The 23,392-nt window shown below is 42.5% G+C and overlaps 3 protein-coding genes across 3 annotated transcripts; 2 read left to right on the top strand and 1 right to left on the bottom strand.

The window, feature by feature from the left end:
- The first annotated feature begins 4,133 nt into the window (after window positions 1-4,133).
- Window positions 4,134-8,531, top strand: LOC4336129 (glycerophosphodiester phosphodiesterase GDPDL3). Its single transcript, XM_015778632.3, has 9 exons — window positions 4,134-4,526; window positions 5,108-5,401; window positions 5,545-5,660; window positions 5,753-6,251; window positions 6,353-6,391; window positions 6,470-6,757; window positions 6,855-6,994; window positions 7,268-7,751; window positions 8,016-8,531. Exons 1-9 carry the CDS (start codon window positions 4,427-4,429, stop codon window positions 8,276-8,278), a joined length of 2,223 nt encoding a protein of 740 aa, XP_015634118.1. The 5' UTR covers window positions 4,134-4,426; the 3' UTR covers window positions 8,279-8,531.
- A 1,392-nt stretch (window positions 8,532-9,923) lies between these two features.
- On the bottom strand, window positions 9,924-10,743 carry LOC107278567 (uncharacterized). Its single transcript, XM_015779039.3, has one exon. It carries the CDS (start codon window positions 10,601-10,603, stop codon window positions 10,274-10,276), a length of 330 nt encoding a protein of 109 aa, XP_015634525.1. The 5' UTR covers window positions 10,604-10,743; the 3' UTR covers window positions 9,924-10,273.
- A 3,126-nt stretch (window positions 10,744-13,869) lies between these two features.
- LOC9266635 (uncharacterized) lies at window positions 13,870-21,205 on the top strand. The gene is made up of 9 exons (XM_015781402.3): window positions 13,870-14,036; window positions 14,828-14,928; window positions 15,017-15,386; window positions 17,663-18,505; window positions 19,225-19,276; window positions 19,516-19,583; window positions 19,670-19,773; window positions 19,869-19,956; window positions 20,593-21,205. The coding sequence occupies exons 1-9, from the start codon at window positions 13,908-13,910 to the stop codon at window positions 20,908-20,910; spliced, it is 2,073 nt and encodes a 690-aa protein (XP_015636888.1). The 5' UTR covers window positions 13,870-13,907; the 3' UTR covers window positions 20,911-21,205.
- The last annotated feature ends 2,187 nt before the right edge of the window (window positions 21,206-23,392 follow it).

The following is a 23,392-nucleotide window of genomic DNA, read 5'->3' on the forward strand; positions in this document are numbered from 1 at the left end:
CTGGGCGGCTGCGGTCCACATCCACACAGCTAGCTGCACATGCCGCCGAATCTTTCTTCTCCCCAGCAAAGCTGGATAATGTTAGGTTCAGGTTACTTTCTTCTCCTCGACATTGCATCGGCCAGTTTTGGGATCATAGTAGTGCAGAAAATATCGGTGCTCCTTGTACGTATTCTCTTGAACGCTAGAAATGACGGCTTTTTTTTAGGATGGACGGGTACTTCTATCATTCTAATCCATGCGAAGTCCGTTTATTAATTCGTGGCCAGTTATTACAACTTGGGTTTGCTCCTGGGATCTGTAGAGATTGCTCGAGAAATAGTATCAGGGAGGGAGACAGCTCCCAACATGTCATGTGGCATCCACTTGAATGGAAAAGGACGCCGTTCCTTTGATCATCAAAACAAATCAAGCCCCGCTAATCTCCCGCCATCCTCGCTCGCGAGACACCGCAAACCCAATGATTTCGTTTCGTTAGCGCGTTCGTTCTTTTTTTTTTTTCTGTATCATGCAAGTCGATGCACAAAAACAGCTGTCTCTTCTGCAGCCTGTTCGATGATTGGACAATGGACACTGCGTACGTGTCGGTACAATCTCAAATAAAGTCTGAACTCGCATCACACATCTGTAGTACAAATTCATCCGTAGAGAGCTTCATGTAAAAAAACCGTGTGGGGTTACTGAACAAAATGGGGGTGATAATTCGCCGTAATGATCTTAACGCGAGCGCCATCACCGACTGCCATTGAAGAAGAAAACGCTTTGGCAAAGCTGGCTTCATGAGCTGTGCGTCCTTACGGCGAGGATTATTGATGAGTGGTAATTGTTTGCCGGTACAGGCAGCCCACTTATTCTCGCCGCGCGTGTAGCTTTTTGCCCATGGAGGGCTCGGTTTATAAAAGTTGCTAGGATGTAAGAAAACATAATACTCGTGCAGCGTACTGTGTGGTCATCGCTTTATCGCCCACTGGCTGGTTGGTATTAACTGGTGCAATTAACGCGGTAGTTAAGTCAAACGATGCGCGGCCGCTGATCGGCCGGTTTTCGTTTTTACTGTGCCAGATTCTACCGCTAAGAGCAAGGCTAATAATATAACTAATCTGTTGGCTATAAGGGCAAATATTATGGGCATCCAAGCACAATCTCCTAGATGCCACATAAGCTAAAATAGTGAGGTAGAGGATAGAAGAGATGAGAGAGATAAGCAGCCACCTCTCATGCAAGAGGCAACCACTACACAAAATTCAAGACAAAAGGAGGGAGGGGAAGAGTAGATTGGGCAAACAAACATTGGGGCTAGTGTATTAGAATTAGTATAGATGTGATATATTGTACATGTTACCTCTATATTTATTAGTTGATGATATGGTCAAGATTAGATGCAACATCCACCTCTTTTATAAAACTTGCCCTAAGGTTATTTATAGTTTTCTCTCAGCCCACTTATATAATAGTTAGCTCTTTAAAATTAATATAGGGCCCACTTGTCTCTCTCACAGAGTTTTTTTGGTTCTTGTGTCCAAGTCGGCTATAAGTTTACAGTCCGCTTCTCCTCTCTCTTCTCTTCTCTCATCCACCTCAGCATTTAGCCGGCTTATAGCCTACTATTATACTTGCTCTAAGAGTAGGTAATAATAGCAGACTATAAGCAGGCTATAAACACATATTAAAGAGATAAATGAGGAGAGATAAGAGAAACGGGCTATAAATTTGTAGCCAGCTACAACACAAACTACAAGACGCAATGTGTGTATGACAGGTGGGACCAGATATTACCAGTGTAATATATGTTTATAGGTACTCCCTCCGTACTTGTAAAGAAAGTCGTTTTGGACAGCGACACGGTCTTCAAAATACAACTTTGACATATTATTTCTATAGAAATATTTATTGAAAATTGATTAATGTATACTTTTATGAAATTATTTTTCAAGACAAATCTATTCATATAATTTTTACATTTTCAAACTCAACAACTTGAGAGCTATTCATGATTTATATTCCCAATGTTTGATTTAAACATTGTCCTAAACGATTTTCTTTACGAGTACAGAGGGAGTAACTATTAAATGAATTATCTATTTAATTGACTATAAATGATTTAAAGATGGTACTAGATGGCTATTCTATTAAACTTGCTCTAATCGGCCTGTCAAAGGCGATAGTGAAGATAGTAAAAGAAAAGAAACGAAGGCACAAACACAAACCCAAAGGCTGTGTTTAGTTCAGCGCAAAGTTTAGATTTTGGTTGAAATTGAAAATGATGTGACTGAAAAGTTGTATGTGTATAACAGGTTAATATGATGGAAAAAGACTGAAGTTTATATCCAAACTTTGTATCTAATCACAGCCAGAGGCTGAATCCAATGCGCGGCTCCTGAATATTGACATGCCTGGGACTCCGTGCTGCCTGCTTACATCATGGCCACCTGCGTCGGACGCACTGGTTTGCCCAAAATTATTGTCGTCCCGTCGTCCGAGTCGTGTGCCTCGTAGTAAACGTTAACGTGGCGGCGACGAATCCCGCGACGGATCCCGTCGTCCTCCACGCCACGCGCGAGGAGAGGCTATCCCCGGCTCTCCGCTCCACGCCTCTCTACCTACCCATCTCGCGCGCGGGGACAGGCGATTTTACGGCGGAAAACGCCGTGGAGACCGACAGCCGCACGCACGCACGCACGCCCGCACGCCGGGATCCGAGGATCCGAGGACGTGCGCGCCAGTCCGCCAGCCAGCCAAGCCACAGCCCCCTCGAACGCCCGATGACCCACCCCCACCGGGTGATCGTGATCGACCCGGTGCGTCGGCGTGCCAGTGGTGACTACCCGCGCATCCGGATCGTGGCGCACCGCGCGTCGCCATTATTATTCCGCCGGGACCCCGTCCGTCAGGGGTTGTCAGCGGCGCGCAGGCCCTGGCGCTGGCGCTGGCGCCCCGCTCCCCTTCACTCCGGGACGCCACGCGACATCTCACTTCCAGTTCCAGATCGCCTCGTCGGCATGACGTTATCCGTCCCGAAATAATCTAATATCGATGAGATGTGATATTTATCTACTTTAGTAGTATACTTCCTCTGTCCCAAAATATAAGTATTTTTAGACCCTGATTTGGTTTTTGAGATGCTATTTTAACCAACAATATCTATAAAAGTAATATGTTTTAAACAAAAAGAGTTGTATATTATGATAGTTTGTTTAATAATAAATACAGTAACATCAATATTACATGATTGATCTTTTTTTTATTAATGGTTAAAGTTAAAAAAATGTTGATTTGTCACTATGCTAAAAATACTTATATTTTGGAACTGAGGGAGTAATAAATATAAACAAATGATTATCAGGTTTATTGTATTAGAAAATATCACATCATATCCTAAGTTGGTTTATTTTGCGACGAAGGGAATAGTAGAGTGTTTTTTTCATCTTAAAATATAAAACAATGAAACATACTACTCCGTCCCAAAAGAATCCAATCTTAGCAACGAATCTGAAGAGTAGAAAAAAAATCCCATTTGATATTAGATTTTTATGTTTTGGGACATAAATATTAGTATAGTACCCCTCCTTCCCAAAATATAAGCATTTTTAGCATAGTGTGAAGACAAGCATTTTTAACTTTAACTATTGATAGAAAAATTAAAAAATATTAATCATGTTAAATTGATGTTATTAGATTTATCATTAAACAATTTATAATAATATACACATCATTTTCCTTTAAAATATTTTGCTTTTATAGATGTTGTTGATCAACGCAGTATATCGAATACCATGTCAAAGTGAGACACTATTTCTCTTTTCAGTCTGGGGGTTTAAACTATTTGTCACTTTTAGATTTGGTAAATAACTATTTGCCACCTCTATCTCCACATGTGTCTATGACATGTGAGTCCAGTGGTAAAAAGTTAATTGCCACATCTAAATGTGGCAAATGGTTAAATATCTCTTTCAGTCTCACAGTGAAAATTGTCGCAATTACCGGGCCTCGTAGGACCTTACTTGGCGCCAATAAATGACAAGGAAAAGAGATTAAAGAACAAACAGTCCTGGGAAGCATCAATGGGGGCTGGACTCCGGTGTCCTGAGGCAGATACATCTCATTATTTGACCACCACCACCACCACTACTACTGCCAACGCCCACCACCTTCCCCCTCCTGCTCGCCTGTGTCTCCTCCTCCCATCTCCCCTCACAGCTCAGTGCCACCCCGGCAAAAGTCTCTCCATCTTGTCATCGTCTTCTCCAGCTCTCGATCGAGCTCTCGACCGAGGCAATACAAAATCCAGGACAGGCCATTGCGCCGGCCTGCTGCTCCCCGAGGATTTTTGTTTGATTATTTGCTGCCTCCAGTGGGTTGGGTGTTCTTGGGGGGCTCTGTTTCCCGGGGTGGTGCTTGTTGGTGAGCGTGGTGTTCTCCGGCGGCAATGAGGGGCAGCCATGTCTGCTCCCTGGTTTCCTCCCTCGTTTTCCTGTGGCTGGGGGTTGCTGCTGCGCAGAAGGCCTCTTCTTGGAAGACGCTGAGCGGTACTACATTCCTTCGGGTTCTGGTTTACTTTCTTTCTGGTTCATTTCTGTGGTGTGCCGCGATGTGAATGAGCCGAACTGTAGCACTTCCGTTGGTCGATAGAGCAACATTTTCCTTGCATTTTTGGGCATCAAGTTTGGGGATGATCTGTAGGACGTGTTCTATGTTCTGCTTAAAATTTTCTTCTTCTTCTTCTTTTTCATCATTGGCACCACATTGATTTCGTTCTTGCACGGTAACATAGTTCATTTCACCCCCGTTTAGCATTGTTCCAACAGCTTATTTAGCTAAGTACATTGTTTTCTTAGATGTTGGGTTGAAAAGATTGGGACCAAACGACCAAAAACTGGCCCTTTAATTATTTCTTCTCCTGGGTAGCATAGGCTTTCTTTACCTTATCAGGGTAGTTTTGTGGAGATTAATCATAGTACATGCAATTTCTGTGAAAAAGCCTCTTTTTTTTTATTTTGGGAAGGATAAAAAAATGGCACCGCAGCATTCAGAAGTTAGGACCTAACCATTGCAGTTAGGAGTTATGCTATGCACGTCTACAAGGCTAACGGTCAGCTCACCATTTCAGGCAATGCTCCGGCAATCATAGCCAAGGGAGGATTTTCAGGCATATTCCCCGATTCAAGCGAATTTGCGTACCAGTTTGCGCTCATTGCTAGTTCGCCAGATACAATCCTATACTGTGATGTTCGGTTGACCAAGGATGGTCTTGGTATCTGCCTGCCGGACATAAAGATGGACAACTGTACCAATATTCCAGATTTCTATCAACAGGGTAGGAAGAGCTACCTTGTCAATGGCGTGTCGACGGCGGGATGGTTCTCCGTTGATTACAATGGCACCGAGCTTGGCCAAGTGTCTTGTAAGTGCTATCATACCGATCTAAGCTCCCAGATATTGGAGCTTTGGTGCATTTACTAATGCCAATATTGGATTAGGAAAGCGGAATACCTATTGTATTAGTTTACATGTCTAACTCATCGTTGTTGTATGTATTTTGTGCAGTGAAGCAATCAATCTTTTCTCGCTCGCCGAGGTTTGATCCAAGCTTCTTTCCAATTCTTGCTGTCGAAGACATAGCATCCAAATTTAAGCCTCCTGGAATGTGGCTCAATGTCCAGGTACTGTTACAAATCTTGACGTGGCACAGTAGGTTATGTTGCATGTATTTCTGTTGTCACTTGTCACTAAAAGCAATTTTTGCCATTTGCAGCATGACAGTTTCTACAGTCAGTTCAATCTAAGCATGTCAAACTACATATTTTCTGTGTCAAAACGTGTTATTGTTGACTATATCTCATCACCTGAAGTGAGCTTCCTTACTAAAGTATCTGGAAAGCTTAGCAACAACACGAGGCTTGTGTTCCGTTTTCTCGATGAGAGCACAATCGAACCATCTACCAAACAGACATATGGATCCATGTTGAAAAATCTTACATTTGTCAAGACATTCGCATCTGGTATAATTGTCCCAAAAAAATATATCTGGCCTGTTTCACCAGATAATTATCTGGAACCACACACTTCAGTCGTCGATGATGCTCATAAAGCAGGGTTGGAAATTTATGCTGCCGACTTTGCCAATGACTTTATGTTCAGTTACAACCATAGCTATGATCCATTAGCAGAATATCTCTCATTCATTGACAATGGTGCTTTCTCTGTTGATGGAGTATTGACTGATTTTCCTGTTACACCTTCAGAAGCCATAGGCAAGTCCTTTTTGTCTATATCATTGCGGAAAGGCATTTTTGTTCTTAAAATTTTGAAACACTCCTGATGATGTTGTTTCGTCCTTTATTTTGCTGTGCAGGCTGCTTTACTAATCTGAAGAAAAGCAAAACAGATCATGGTATGTTCAATTTCACTCTCTTGTCTATGTTCCACGTTTTTTTTGTTACTGACCACCATTTTCACATCTGGTTTGCAGGAAAGCCTCTAATTATTTCCCACAATGGTGCTAGTGGGGATTACCCAGCCTGCACTGATCTAGCTTATCAAAAAGCAGTTGATGATGGTGCCGATGTCATTGATTGCCCTGTCCAATTGACCAAAGATGGCATACCAATATGCATGAGTTCCATTAACTTGATGGATGATACTACAGTTGCAAAATCACAGTTCGCCTCTCAGACAGCAGTAATCAAAGATATTGAGAGTGTGCTAGGAGTCTTTACCTTCAACCTTACTTGGGATGACATCGTAAAGAATCTGAGACGTAAGTTAAATTGAAACATTTCTACCTATTTATGTGTTATGAATAAAATGGATGTGTTATCCTAGGGAAATAAGACTATTCATTTTCATTCTTGCAGCCAAAATCTCTACCCCGTTTAGCTCCTTCAAACTGGACAGAAATCCAAGATATAGGAATGCGGGGAATTTCATGAGATTATCAGACTTTCTGGACTTCACAAAGGATAAGGATTTATCAGGAATTATGATCAGCGTGGAGGTGAAAATTTTAATGCTTGTTTCAGTTTATGAACATACCTACATTTATTTGTTTATTTCATTACTTTATCGCAATGTTATTGCTGTCCTTTTACTTCTGTTGAATCACTAGTCTGTTCTGTCAATCATTGTTTTCCCCCCTTCACATTTCAGTGTTTAAGCCTACCAACAAAAACCCGTGAACCACCATCTGAAAATGTGTTTTTTTATTTTTTTTGCTGAATTTCAGAAATAGCTACTACTCTCAATTAACTACCTACCCATATGTTTGCAGCATGCTGCTTTTGTGGCGGAGGAACTTGGGTTTGACATGGTAGACTCAGTTATCAAGACCCTCGATGCTGCTGGTTACAGCAACCAAACTGCCCAGAAAGTTATGATTCAGTCAAGCAACAGCTCGGTTTTGGTGAAGTTCAAGCAGCAAACGAAGTACGACCTTGTGTACATGATCAACGAGGAGGTCAAGGACGCCGCGCCTTCTTCCCTCGCTGCCATCAAGAAGTTTGCCGATGCCGTTTCCGTCGAAGGCAACTCTATATTCCCCGAGAACCGCCATTTCACTACCTACCAGACCAACCTCGTCGAGTCCCTGCAGAATGCCGGTCTCCCGGTCTATGTTTACACTCTCATGAACGAGTTCGCTTCTCAGCCATACGACTTCTTCTCGGACGCGACCGCGCAGATCAATGCGTATGTTCAGGGTGCTGGAGTGAATGGCGTGATCACAGATTTCCCGGCAACAGCACGGAGATACAAATGTATGTCTGGTTAACTAAGCTTGTCTGCATCCTAGATACTACCTCCGTTTCAGGTTATAAGACTTTCTAGCATTGCCTATATTCATATAGATGTTAATGAATCTAGGCACACATATATGTTTAAATTCATTAACATATATATGAATGTGGGCAATGCTAGAAAGTTTTATAATATGAAACGGAGGAAGTAGCTCCCAATATCCCTGCACTTCTAAAATTTCTGTTCTTCTGAGTGCTGACACCATCCGTTCCGTGTTTTTGCAGTGAACACCTGTATGCACATGGGGAACAACACGCCGAGCTTCATGGCCCCGGCTCGCCCGGGTGACCTGCTGCAGATCATCAGTAAGCCGGCGCAGCCGCCGGCGATGTCGCCGATGCCCCTCCTGACGGGCTCGGACGTGGCGGAGCCGCCGCTGCCGCCTGCAAGAACAGCTCAGGCGCCGTCGCTCGCGAGCAGGATGCAGGCTCATGCCGCGATCGTCGTCACATTGGCGATGCTTCTCGCTTGCCATCCCCTGGTATGACCGGACAACGCAGCAGGTTCACAAGCCAAAATACTAATCCAGTCTGTTTGTTCTGTTCTTTCTTTTTTTTTTCTTTTTTTTTCTCATGTAGCGATTCGTTTCATCCTCATGTATTTTTTTTTGCATTGATGATCGTCCCCGATTTGCCTATTACTGTCCTCAGTGGTCTCAGTATATATGTGTGGTATGAATCTAAATACATACATATGTCTAGATTCATTAATATCTAAATGAATGTGGGCAATGCTAGAAAGTCTTATATTGTAAAACGGAGGAAGTAGTAAGTAGTATCTGAAATTCGGATGCTGTATTTCTCTCTCACGATCTAATGCCTCGTTGTCAATTTTGTCACTTTGGTCAGAAGTATGAACTGACCGTTCATGGAGAAGAGTGTAAAGTGTAAATAGCTCGCTCTGTGCTGCTGTGCTGTGCATAATTGATCTGGTTCGTGAATGGCCAAAAATGGTACTACTACAGGAATATAGTAGTAGTACTACCTAAGCTACTTACCAGTATGAACTGCAGAAGACAGCAAGCAAGACACTATCACAAGTGCTCCATTAACGGTCACTCCGATCAGAGCCTAGCAGCAAAGAAGACCTGACTCATCATGCATTGCCTCAACAGCTACCTAAATCGATCGAGATCGAATCCACCACGCGGATCATATTTCGTTCCCTTTCCTCAACGATCCTGAATGCTCTGAACCTGGTCAGTCAGTCCGAATGTTTCTCAGATTACCAACCTCTGCTCTGCTCCCTCCACCCATCAAACCCCCTTTTGTCCACCGTAAAGCCGAGCCACTTGGCCACTCCCGCCACTGGCCCACTGTGCATGGCTTATCTTATCCTGCCTTACCCGGCCTTCTGCTGCTACTGCTGGATCCCCTCCTAACCATACGGTTATTATGAGATATACCATGATTTTAAAAACTGAAAATGTTACCGCACGTGATAACTATAGAAACCGTGTCGTTTTGTAAACCCTGCTCGAGGCACATACGCACCGCGCAACACCAGCGTCTCCTCATCGGTCAAGATCCGTAGGCTGAACCCACACTATGCACTATACACGATGCTCGCCAAGGATCATCGCAGCCATAAAAGTAATTTGTGCTTTGTCACGGTCGCACGGGAGAGTGGCGCTTTTTTTCTGGTAAAACCTAGGAAGGGATCCACCGTTCCAACATGCGTTACATGGCTACATCTGGTGAGTCACATATCGTGGCATCCGAAGAGAATCGAAGCACGTCGAGTGGCTGCGCTTTGTTTCTACTTTTGCATAGGATCCTGAGTGTAACACGCGAGTCTTTGCGTGAAGAGATCAGGGTGTGATATACGGTTAATATGCATATCTTTTTCGGTTTTGCTCTTTCACTTGCGACGGATTTTTGTGTTTCTATCTTTTGAATTTTCATCCATATGATTTTGCACCAAGATTCGTATTCGTATCAATCTAGCTTACAGTTACACTCGATTACATAGCAATTACACTCATTCACGTGCATTAGAATTATATTTCTATAACTGTGTTTGCCTCCAAATTTACCATTTTTGGCATGTTTATCCTTTTTTTCGTTATTTCATGCAGAACATGTTGTAACATTCGGTCGGAAATTCTGCAAGATTTAAAACTCCAATCCATCAAAAGATCAACAGATAGTCTCTATATTTTTCCCCCCTTTGAAACGGATGGCAAGGAGAAGTTTGTGAGGAAGTACCAATCAGGATTCAGAAGAGTAGCAACAACATCCTAGGCATGTACAGATTACTACCCCACTCTATACACTTCAGCAACTCTCTCTCCATAGTATACATGGTAGGTAAGTACCAACACCAACCATGTCGAATTGTCGATCAAACCACACATCACAAGTTCACAAAAACCGTAAACAATGGGTAACACCGCACACCCACCATGGCCTGTATTTGCACGTACCACGCGAATCGTTGCACGCGCGTACGCGGCGTACGTGCGTACGTACGCACGCAGCGCCTACCCGTAGATGGCGTAGCGCATGCTCTCTCGCACCACGAGGTGGCGCCCGGCCTCGTCGGCGCGCGGCGGCCGCCACCCGCTCGTCGCCCACGCCTCCTCCACACCTCCTCCTCCTCCCACGTCCTCGCCGTCGAGGCGCCGCACCACGCACGACATGGCGAGCAGCGCCCTCGCCATCAGAGCGCCTGCCCCGCCCGCCGCCGCCACGCCGCGCCCGCGCGCGTCGTCGTCGTCGCCCGCGCCGGCGTGCCCCCCGACTAGCGCGCTCTCGTCCACCACCCGCGCCGTCCGCCTTCGCCGCCGGAACAGAGACAGCACGCCCCACATACCTTAGCTACCTTCTCACTCGCTCTCTCTTTGCCTCGAATAGCTAAGCTTTGGCTTCTTGCCGAGCTCGAGATACATCGATCGCAAGCTTGGTGGTTTATATACACGCACGCGCGCGCGCACGGGCGGACGGAGAGACAGAAGAGAGCAGAACACGATTGATTGATCGATCTTTACTTGCAAGCTGCAACACAGAGCGCACGCTAAGGAACACAGGGAAACCGGACGGGGTCACTCATGGAAAGGCGAAACCGCGAAAGGCTTAGATGGATGAGTGGTGGTGGGGGAGAGAGAGGAGCACTCGCGCAAAGCTAGCTGAAAAGGGGTATCCATCCATCGATCGATGGACGAACGATGGCTACACCCTACACGAGCCGAAAACAGCAGCAGCCTAAGCTAGTTAATTAAGCTCGACATTCCCAATACTCCAAGCTGATGATCTCCATCTCCCTAGTACGCTTGCACGCATCTCGTCTCCAATCTTCCAGCCATGATCCGGGGTTTGTACTTGCATCATATCATAAAAAGAAAATAATCCCGGTGTTCTTTAAACACGGTCGTTTTTGCCGTGCCGTGGATAAAAAAAGGCCATGATTTGAGATGGGCGGATGGGCGCTTATCACTTTTGCAAAGCTACTACCCTTGCCCGGAGTGCTTATCGGCATATTATGCTACAGTGTGCTCACAGTTCAGAGATAGATGCAGTACGTACTGATCGATCGATCGATCCATCCATCGCAAGTTGCGTGCGTATCCAGAAAGGTTGCAAATTGCAAAGGTGAGGAGGCCTTTTTTTGGGGCGTACGAGCCGTGAAGACGGCGCACCAAACCCAGCCGCTGCTGACTGCTTAGAAAGTATAGATGCCGGGTGATCTGGACGTTCGCTGCACAGGCTGATAATTAAGCAGCATGTACTCTACTCCTACTGCGTAAATACTGTCACGTTGGATTGTTCCATGACCATGATGAGTGAGACGATGAGCGTGGACGTGTATGGTGTGTGGTCGTGTCACGGTGCGTGACTCTCCTCCAGTTTTGTGTTGGGCCAAACGGGAATCGTGGGCTAAAATCTAGGACGGGTCAAGCCCGAATCCGTGCCTGTCACGTCTGCTGCACCAGTGCATGTGTCGTCGTCGTCATCAAGGACGGAAACTCAAATAAGGCCGAGCTTGTCTCCCGACACGAAAAATCAAGCCAAAGATTAATGTATAATTAAGAGAGAATCTATTTTATGCCATTTAGTTTATCACCGTTCGACAATTTGCCACTAATATTATCTTTCTATAATATACTGACGACTTTATCAATTGTTCTACATTATACCATTAGGATGAACATCTTTCTAAAAATACCCAAAATACCCCCAGAGACATACATGGTTATCAAATAATTTATCTCACTAGAAAGTTTTAAAAAATATGAATTTTTTATATGGCCTCCTTACACAACTGAGAAGTATGTACATAAGTTTCAATTTGTTTTTGGTATTTTTTTAGAAATTTTTTTTGTGTGATATATCATAGATAAATAGCTTACACAGAAGATAATAGCAAAAAAAAAAATCTTATGTTGCATATGAAAGATAATTTACATTAAAAATAACAACACAAAAAATATTTTATATAGCATATAACAAATAAGTTTTTTTAAAAATATAAATGAAAAAAGTTGAAACTTATATACAAACTTTTATACTGTGTAAGGAGGCCTCATAAAAGTTTTCATTTTTTTTTGAAATTTCTAACTATATAAATCAACTGTTAACCTTATATGTCCATAAGAATATTTTAGGTATAATTGAAAAATAAGCCCAACTCAATGGCGTATTGTAGAACAATTGATAAAGTCGCCAGTATATTGTAGAAAGAGACAAAGTTAGGGGTAAATTGTTGAACTATGACAAACTCAATGGTATAGAATAGATTTTCTCTATAACTAATTATTAGCTAAAAACTTTAGAAATAAATTGAAATATTTTTTATAGATTTTTTTAAATGTATATTTTATGGGATCACCTATACATTTGTCGATAACTTTTCTCCTATAAATTTAACAGATGTAATTATACTACAATTATGATGTAATTATATTGTAACTTACATGTAAATTGTATATAACTTTCAAAAATCTCTCTGTAACATGCTATTACGGTGAAACGAAGGTCGTGGGAACAAATACTCTCGCATATGTGCGCTTAGTGACTTTTTTCCGTCTTCACTTGCACAAATCTGAATATAATTTAATGGTTTAAAATTATGTGGAAGTTACATGCAAGTTATATTGCAGATACATGTAAGTTATAGTGTAACTACATGCAAGCGAGTTACAGTATGACTACATGCAAGTTACCGTGTAATTACACTTATCACATCTGTTAATTTTTTAGAAGAAAATTTATCAATAAATATATATCAAAATTGATATTTTATTATTGGAGTTAGTTTAGAAGGTGTGTGTGTGGAAAAGGATTGAAGTCGGGAAAGTTGAGAGCCTAACCCGAGCACGAAACGTAACGGATTTGCTAAATTTCTGGCACCATAAAATTTCATTGATTGCAGTCGGTTTGCATGCCTATGCACTATGCCACACAACCTCACAGGCCTGAGGCCTCCCAACTGTGCTTCCGTGTGGTTGAAGATTATTTCCACACATAAATCATAATGAGTGATGATTATATATTAATTACATATATGCAATTTCGAGACTTACATGTAATTTTGAGACTTACATTATAAATACACTAAAATTATATATGTAATTTATAAACTTATGATGTAAATATACACCGACTATTTTTTATTAAAAAATATGGCGCAATAAATATAGATACTCCCAAACATAATACGCGCCGGTTCCAACTGACCCCGTCACATCGCGCGCACCGCACCGGTCGCGCACGTACGCGACGCGACGCGAGCCGCCGTTTGCCGCAGCAGCGCAAGAGAAAAGAAAACCCCGTATAAAAATAAAGAGAGAAAAAAAAACCCAGCAGAAAACACCGCCTCTCTCTCGCTCTCTCTCTCTCTCTCTGCCTCCCTCCTCCCCCTCGGCCCGGCGCCGCGCCGCTCGGCCGCGACGAACCCTCGCCTCCCCTCCTCCACCCCGCCGCCCGCCGCGGCGGCGCTCGCGGTACGCGGGATTGGGAGGCTGCGGCGGCGGACACGGCGGCTGGAGTGAGTGGTGGAGCGGGCGGCGGCGGCTGGGAGAGGGGCGCGGGTGGGGAGAGGGGCGGGGGCGGCGGAATCTAGGGTTGAAGGGGACGGGAGGGTTGGGTGCCGCGGCGGGGGCGCCATCATCCATCGGTATGGACGATGATGGCGGGGAGAGGACGTTCAAGGCGAACTTCACCGGGGAAGGGGTGAGGCTGCTGCGGGCGCGCGTCAAGGAGAAGCTCAGGGAGCTCATGGGCGACTACTCCGACGACACCCTCGCGGTGAGCACCCCTCCACAAACCCTACCCCACCCACTCGATCGTCTCGTCTGCAGCGCGATCTACGATCCGTTTGCTAAAACCCTGGCTGGCGGTGGCGTGTGTGGGATTAGATTCCCGTCGTGGCTGGCTGGGGGCACACGCCGTGTCGGTGTATGTGGATTTCTGGGGCTCGCGTGAGATTTTGGAATTGGTTTCGTTTTAGATTCGTTTGCGCCGCCGTCCTACCTGCATTTGTCTTTATTTTGGTTCCTCTGCTTTAAGGATTGAAGTTTTTTTAGATAATGGATTAAACTGGCCTCTACACCCAAAGGATGTACACAGCCTAGCTTTAAGGATTGGAGTAAGAAGCTTTCTTTTTTACCCATGTATGGACACTAGAGTGGATACTAAATAACTGGCGCTCAGCACCTGAGCAGCACATGGGATCGTGTTATGCATTTTTAATGAAGCATGGAACATTAGTTTAGCCAAAAATTATTGCCCGTTACGGCAGTTTCTTGTTAAATCAGTATTGCCTTGGTGAAATATCAGTCAGTTTGATGCTTTTATCGCTTAACTGGACTAGCAATTCTGTGTGCTCCCATTGTCAGAATATCTGCTTTGATGCCTAATGTATTTTCAATTTTGGGATGTTTTTCATGAGGTCTATGGAGGTTACATGGTCAGCAGATGTCGTGAAACTTTGTTGCTACACTATGAACAATCCACAGGAGTTTGTGTTTCCTTTTTGCAGTGTAGAAACCTATGATCCATCAATATTGATGATCTAACGATTTCATTTTGTTGATCAGGAGTATGTTGTGGTATTGCTCAGAAATGGAAGACGGAAGGATGAGGCTGCAAAAGAGCTGGAGGTTTTTTTGAGTGACAACAACGAAGCATTTGTATCCTGGTTATTTTCTTGCCATCCAAATTTTTCTAAACTTTTTTTAACCATGCGTATTTTGTTCTAAGAGCTCTGAGAAACTATGGCCACGCAGGTTATGGGACCACCTCTCCTCAAATTTGCACCTTTATGTGCAACCCAAAGCTATCTCTTCAAATAATGAAGTTAATAGTACTCGGAGTAATGCTAGAGGAATGCCTGCACAAAATATGACTAGCAGCACACAAGCTATTCGTGAACCTGTAGCTGGCACTCAGAAGACAACGGGAATTCATCAGAGAAGGGAGTGGGGAGGAATTGTTCGAGACCAATCAGAAACAGTTCCCCTTCGAAGTGTTGTAACTACTGTTTTGCATGCAGAGGAAAAGGATGTTAATAAATCACATGCCAGAAGACGAACCCACTCACCTGACATGCATCACCAAAGAAAGAGAAGCAGAGAAGATGATGAACGGCAAATCAAGGTCTCTAAGCTCCTCTCAGTCTGAATTTATCTTACAAACATGTCCAGTAGTGCATATATGAATTATTAAGTTGTGTCATGAAACACATAATTTCCTATTGATAACTTAATGTTTTGAACGTACACTTTTCTCTAGCCTTGGTATTAAGCCCACTGAACCAACCTACCCATAACTTTTATTTGTGTAATATTAATGCTCAGATGATTAAATTGTGCACTTCTCAAGTTAACACACCTATATTATGACAAGTTCTTTTTATTTTGGAATACTGTTGTTGTTGTTGTTGTTTTGTCTCTGGGGGAAAAAATAGAGTAATGGTGCAAACCTAACAGAGTAACAGCTATAGAATTTACGTCCCATTTATTTTGGTTACTGATATACATGTCCTGTTTTCTCCTTGCCATCACTGGTTAATTTATGTTAACTTATTTGAAGTTTAAACATCCTTGTTTTCGAAATGGATTGTGATTTGGAAAACCTGCTTGTGTTGGTCTGCACTGCTACTTGTAATTAATCATCATTATGCGTTTCACCGTTTCTTTCCTTTTCCTCTTTTTCTAACTTGTAAACCCAGTTCTGTTTATCAAACCCCATTATAGGATTTGTAGGAGTATTAATCTTCTACTTTTTTTTTGTTGCTTAGTGGAATAGCCCTCTTATATACAATCTCTAATTCCATTTTATTATGCTTATTTTGGATCCCCTTTCACGTATAATTTTGGCCTCAACTTGAAACCTGATATTCAAAGCCCTGAACTTCCACAGTTGGATCAACTTCAACCATGACAGTAGGATCTGCTGTGCCCTTTTCACATAACCTGGTTTGTGCTATTGTGGCACTATAGTCAGCAGCACATGTGTGGGCTTAGCCAATAAACAAAATAACATTTGACTGCCTCATACATATCAAGAGGCAAAAAACCATGAATAACTATGGCGGTATGGTATACACTCAGGGTGTTGTTTGCACCAGATCTTGAAGTTTGGGGGTTCTTGATTCTTAGATGAAATCCTTATTCATAGTTGTGGGTGAAAAATGGACTCTCTGATAGTTAGGGGTGAATTTCCCATCCTTGTCAGTCTCAATGACTAATAAAAATATAAGTTTGAGATATCCGTTGAAGAGAAAACCTATAATGCCCAATTAGGGGTGGGCGTGCTTCGGGCCAACCTACTGGCCTCGTTGGCCCGTCCCACAAATCTGGCTTTAATGGGTAGGTGCACTGGCTCTAGACTTAAAAGGCCGGCTCCGATGGGTGGGTGGATCGGCTTCACGAGGTACCACGTCATACTCCATCCAAGGCATCGATCCCCAATTCTCCATCGTGCTCGCACCATCACACATGGTGGCAGCGCCCTCCTCCCTTCCTAGCATCCACTCACCACCACACCGGTGCCACGCCGGCGCCCTCTCCCTTCTCCTGACCTCTACATCAGTGAGCCGGCGATGCTTCCTCCCTCCCTCCTCCCGCCCACGCTAGTAGCGCTGCCTGCATCTTCCTCTACCTAATGCCGGCTTCTGCCACGTTGGTTGCGCACTCGCGCTACCCCTTGCACCAGCGCTGCCGGCGGCGGCGACTTGGCTATCATCCCACACAGCCTGCTGTGCACCCTGCTTCCCGACGTGGCCACACCGTCGGCCGTCCCTGACCTTGCTGGCATGAGCCAAGCTGCTGTATCTCTTGTTTGCCTGTGATATCAAAGCTGATGAGCTGATCTCTTGTTTGCCGTCAAAACTTGCTTGTTCATTGATTCGTTTTTGTGAATTTTGAAGCTTTTGTCATGTACTAGCACTGATGTATCGGGTAGCAAAAAAAAAGAGAGTTTCAATGTGTTTCTATTAAAGCCAGTAATAATTAATTAAGCATCTCCAATAGAAAAATCAACAGATTATATTCTACTACATTCTTTCACTTGATTTGGCATGTTTAGTGTCTTCTAGCAAGAATCTGATTTTTTTTGCATGGGTCGACTCATGGTACCCAGTGGATCCCAGTGGGTCAACCCATTGGCATTGTTGCATCCTAGGTGAGTTTCATGGGGCGAGTCTGATCAGACCGCCCCGGACCATGCCCAATCATGTAAGTTCTTTGGAGCATCCTAGATACAAAATTAGTGAATTGAGCTATCGTGTTTTTATTTGTGTTGCCACTGTTTATTTATATCATATCATTACCATATATGATCTGTGACTACTGATATCATTCAATGCATAGGAGATTCTGTATTCCTCATCCTCGTTCTTATTGGTATCTCATATTTTTATATCTTTTCAGAGAACATCACACCAAGATATTGATGCACCACGCCGGCTTCTTCAGTTTGCTGTTCGGGATGCTGTTAGACCTGTACAGCCCATAACCCCTAGGTCAGAATCAGCATCCAAACGACTTCGTTCTGTGGTGTCTACCATGCCATCGGATTCACCACTTGATGTCAGACTGCAGAGAACAAATTCAGATGTAAGAGTACCTGGTGTCACCGCAGCAGCATTAAGAGCTGCAGCTGAGGCTGCTGAAGATGTTCTGAAGGAGAAATACTCTGGAAGTGTGTTTAGGAGATTGGGTAGAAAGGGCATGGTGAATGCTGCTGAGGAATCCTTTGGTTTCAGTGAACAAGGTCGAGAAAGAGAATATGGTGATATAGATAATGTCCAAGCAGAAAATCAACTAGATGTTCATGGAAGAAATCATTATGCAGGTGATGCTTATATGTATGACCGGGAGGCAGCCAAAGGCACTGATTCTGCATCAGATATCGATCGGCATGATGATACTGGTGCAGCTAGGTATAATGATTTGGTATCTTGCCGAAGTACATTGCCTTCTAGTATAGGCAAAGAATCAGTAGTAGCGGGGTTCAATACTGTTGAAGGAACTACAACCATTAGAAGCAGAAGGTCTATAATGCAGGACCCACATGCTAGTTCAGGGCGAGGACCATCTGAAAGGATTAACATGGTTAACAATATTACACAAAAGCCTGCCAACCAGGCAACAAGAAGGAATGCTGTGAAGATAGAGCCTCAAGTGCCCACAGAGATGAAACATACTGACTCAAGAAAGTCAACTGCGACACTTGCACATGTTAACAATACTCCAATGACTGACAAGTCCAAAGTAAGTTTCTGTACTTTCCAAGGGATAGCCGTTTCACGCATTTTGAAACTTTAAACTGGCTTGGCTCATGAACATCTACAGCATATGACAAATCTTTTCACATAGAATAAGCTTGATTTGTTGCACCAAATGTTTTAGTTCAGTCCTCACGTGCTCAGTATACTTGGAATTGTAATCTTAAGTTAAGGCATCCAGGCTTTAGCTTGGTTGGTATATCCTTCAACAAACTTTGACTTGCTAATTGATTTTAAAAAAATAACACTGTAGAGGGAGGACTGGAACTCCAAATTCATATTGTTAACCTGAGATTATTTTCTCTAAAACATGTGTTGGAAAACACGTCCCATGGGTTCGTAAGAACATACAGCACACACCATTTTTTATTCTTCTATCTATCTATACTACGCCACAAGCTTGACATCTGGGGCCATGAGGTCCCCACGCGTCAATGCTTTTGCTTTGATATGTCATCAACTAACTATGCTATAAACTTGCAATATTTTGCTTTTGCCTTTATCTCTTATAATATTCGTTGCAACGAACGGGCCTTTAGCTAGTGCGCAAATAATAAAGCGTGTCTGGGTTGTTGGCGTCTCCATTTGCATCTCTATTTAAGTACTCTTTATCTGTGTCTTCTGTCTAATCCTCTTACTTGAGTTTCTTCTGTGCTGTGACTTGTATGACGAATTTGTAATTAATTTTTTTCTTAAATTTTACAGGATTCAATGTGTTCAAGCTCTATGGTGGAGGAACAGAAGCTTCCATCACTTGGTATGTAGCACTTGAGTGTTGATTATCACAGCTACACGATGCATTGAGCTTTTATATCAGCACGCAACACCATGTTTGATTATGAGACACCTTTATTTAATTGAAAGTCATCATCTAAAACATCTCTACTGTGTAGACTTTTTAAACCCCTAACCTTACTTATTTTACATGTTGATTCTGTGGCTTTTTTTCAACACCCTCAATGACTCAGAAATTTTCCTCCTCTTGCCCCCTTCCAGCTGTTGGATCATGCAGTACAGGTCAGCCAGAAGGTGGCACTGATTCTAGAACAGTTTTTCTTTCCAATGTAAGTGTCTCGTACTACCATTTCATTTGTGAAGCTGAGAAGCTGCCTTTATTACTATTTACTAACGATTGTTCTCGTGTTTATAGGTACATTTTGCTGCTACAAAAGATGCTCTTTCCCGTCATTTCAATAAGTTTGGAGCTGTGCTTAAAACTCTTATTGTGACTGATATTGCTGGTCAGCCAACAGGGTATGAATTCCAAGTCTTCTCTTCATTCTGAAGCCTGAACAGCAGAGTTATTTTAGACATTATCCTCATTTTTTTTCTTTGTGTTGTCCATTCAGCTCAGCGTACATTGAATTCTTGCACAAAGAGTCAGCAGAACAAGCCCTAACTCTTGACAACACATCTTTTATGTCGCGCATGCTCAAGGTAAAACCCCATGTTGACCTTTCTATTGTGCACTAAAACTCTACAACTCTATTAAATATTGTGGATCGCTATGCAAGATCCAGCTGCTCTAGTAAGCTCGCTATAGTTTTATTTGTATGGGAGAATATATTAGTTGAGCTGCTTCACTGCACACAAATTGCCAGCTGAATTGTGTATTTATCGTTAGATCACTAGCTAAATACCCGCGCTTCGCTACGGATACAAATGAATTATGCATGTGCTAACATATTTTGGAACAAGTTTGTAAGGTTTTTGGAACAATATCATCCCTGATTCCCTGTGGATGTCTTTGCATGGTAAACTTAAATTCTAGAGATGAAATAAGATATTAACAATATGTAGAAGTACTGTTTTATAAAATTAAAGTACATAAAAGCATAGGTGGTAAAAAATACAACAGAGTTGGTGGGTGGCAGATTCACTGCCACCACCATTTTCTTCTTTTATAGATACCTGTTGGTAAACTGTAAAATAAAAAAAAATCATTGCCATTGCAGTCAAAACCTTTTCAGTGTTGTAATTCCTGGCAGAAAGATCCTTTTCAGTAGTTCCTCTTCATGGCTTGCCAAGTTGCCATGCATTCATGATCTCAGCAATTAATTGTGTATACTGCAGGTTGTTAGAAAGAACTCTCTCGAAGTGTCTCAACAGTCTGGCTGGCCCCGTGGTTCTCGGGGATCAACATTCCCTTCAAGACTCACTAGAACTGCATACCCAAGGCCAGCATTTCCTGGTGCTATGCGTGGGCGTCTACCACTCAGAGGTGGTGCTCGGAGCTTACAATGGAAGCGTGATAATGCTGATACTGTCGATGCGGCAAAACCTGGTCACAGCACACCTATACCTACCGGTAATCAGTTGATAAGCCCAGTTGTGCGGAGCTTCACCTACACACGTGCTGAGCAAAAACAGGACGTTGGTGCGACCATTTGACTGCTCCTGATGAAACTCGCAGAAAGACCTCAGAATTAGTGTTATCTCATAGTTCCTCCTCCTCTCGTAAATACTATTTATTTAGTTGCAGAGCTTAGTAACAGGCTGGTTTTTGGAACTGAATTTGAGCCATGTTCTGTGACCAGTTTTGTGTGCTTTTTTCCGGCCATCGCTCATGCTGTGCTGGCTACGCGAAGTTTGTGGATTGAAAAATCAGGGAAAAAAGAAAGGAAAGTAAAGGTTGTAGAATATGATGGGAACACCGCAACATTTAATATTATCGGTAGGTTATTCACCCGGCGCATTTTATTTATTGATTGATGTGATCATCTGAAAAAATTGTAGTACTAGTAATGCTATCCTGCTGCATCTTTTGGCTCCATGATTGCCTTCAAATCAGGCAATTTTGTACTGTACAGGCTACAAATTCTGGCTATTTCACCTGTGCTATTATGAATTGTAAACAGTACTAGTAGTACTCTGAAAGAATAGCCCAATTTTTGCTTGGAATCAACGAAAACTCACGGGTAGCTCAAATCTAAAAGGATTTTTCACGTTGACTCAACTCATGGAAGGCAGATGATTTGAGGACAAAGGACAAGAATCTGTGTCTTAGCCCTCGTCTCATTGTCCCCCTCCTGCTGTTATCTGCCAATCTCATAATTTATTATACGGAGTACTCGTACTTCTTTTGTTTGGACTTGTTGCTGGAACAATTTTAGTGTTGTTAACCATTAAGGTTTCAAATATCAGTGTAGTATTCTCTCCGTTCTAAAATTTACCATTTTGTCTCAAAATAAGTTAATCTAATACGAGATATGATATATTCAAGTACTAGATTCATAATACTAAAATATATCATATCATGTACTAGGTTAACTTATTTTGAGACAGAGAAAGCAAGTACTTTGGAGTTTTTTTATGATAATTAAAAAGTGAAACCGAATGAGTAATGAGTGTGATTGGTTGAAATGAGGGAGTTGGTGAAAAAGTTAAAGAACTGCTTTGGAACACATTAATGCAAAACACACGGAAACAGAAGAACTCGGGAATAGAATGTTGTGTTTATTGAAAATCCTATAGGAATTAAAAACACATGAAAGTTTTAAAACTATTGTTTGGATGACACTCACCTAAATCATAGGAACTTGTCATTGGAAGTGAAAAACATGAGGTATTCAAAAGATGCGCAAATCTTTCGCGTATTCTTGAAAAAAAATATATGAGGTAGAACCGTAGAGCCTCCCACTAAAATTCGTATGAAACAACTCATTCCCTAGGAATTTCAAAGAAATTTAGGAGAGCTATTCCTTTGTTCCGAGCAATCACATACTCCCTCCGTCCCATAATATAAAAACCTAGGACCGGATGAGACACTTTATGGTACAACGAATTTAGATAGGAAACATGTCCAGATTCATTGTACTATGAAGTGTCATATTCGGTACTAGATTGTTATATTATGGGACGGACGGAGTAGGAAATTAGGAATCAAATCCTTCAAAATTTCTGTTTACCTTTGTTCTAAAGGAGTTAAGGAGTCCATATTGTAAAACTAATTTCAAACACTAAAAATCTATATATTTGAAGACGGATGGAGCATTGTTTTACTAATTTCAATAAATCCTGTCAGGTTTGCCCAATGATTGAAGGTAACTTTTTCCCACAGGCACTGATTGCAGCTCATATGATTTGTTTGACAATGCATTGGAGCAAACTAAACCAATGATTGAAGGGGAGTACATGATTTTCATAAGGGTTGGTTCATTTCCTTTAATAAATTCCCCGTAAAATTCATATATTTGCATTGCGGATAAAATAACTGGGCGCCTGGGCGTACATGGTACAGCACAATCAAGTGCCTAGTACTGTAGTACAAAACTACAAACCATCCAAGGAAGTGACGCCATCACGTCTTTTGCGCGAACGAACGATCTCTCCCTCCCTCCCTCCCTGGTGGTGAACTGCACTGCACTGCACATCGTGTCGTCGTCCCCCGATGCGCAGGACAAGGGCGCCACTCCAACCTCCAAAAGCGCCTCCTGCTCCACCCCAAAAGTCCAAGCGGAGCACAGTGCAAAATGTCAGTGCATCCGACACCACAGCAGCCTGCCACATTGTACAACCCCCTGCACACGCCGCAGCTGACAATTCAATATTTTTAGGCTTTGTTTATCTGAAAGGTTGGATACCTTCCTCTGTAGTAAAACGTACGGTATGATTAATTAAGTACAGTAAAGGCTATGAAAACTAAAATATAAATTAATATGATTTTTAAAACAATTATATATATATATTAAAAATATTGTTTAATAGTTTAGAAAATATGATTGTGAAAAACAGGAAAGTAGAAGTTGGAAAAGAAAAAAAATAACACACACCCTTAGGCCATTCGATTTTATTTTGTGGTTTTCAAAAGTGCCACGTAATCTAAAGACGTTTGGATTGATGAATGAAACAAATGTCTCCAATGCACAATTTT

This window comes from Oryza sativa, chromosome 4 (genome assembly GCF_034140825.1).
Source record: "Oryza sativa Japonica Group chromosome 4, ASM3414082v1".
Taxonomy (NCBI): domain Eukaryota; kingdom Viridiplantae; phylum Streptophyta; class Magnoliopsida; order Poales; family Poaceae; genus Oryza; species Oryza sativa.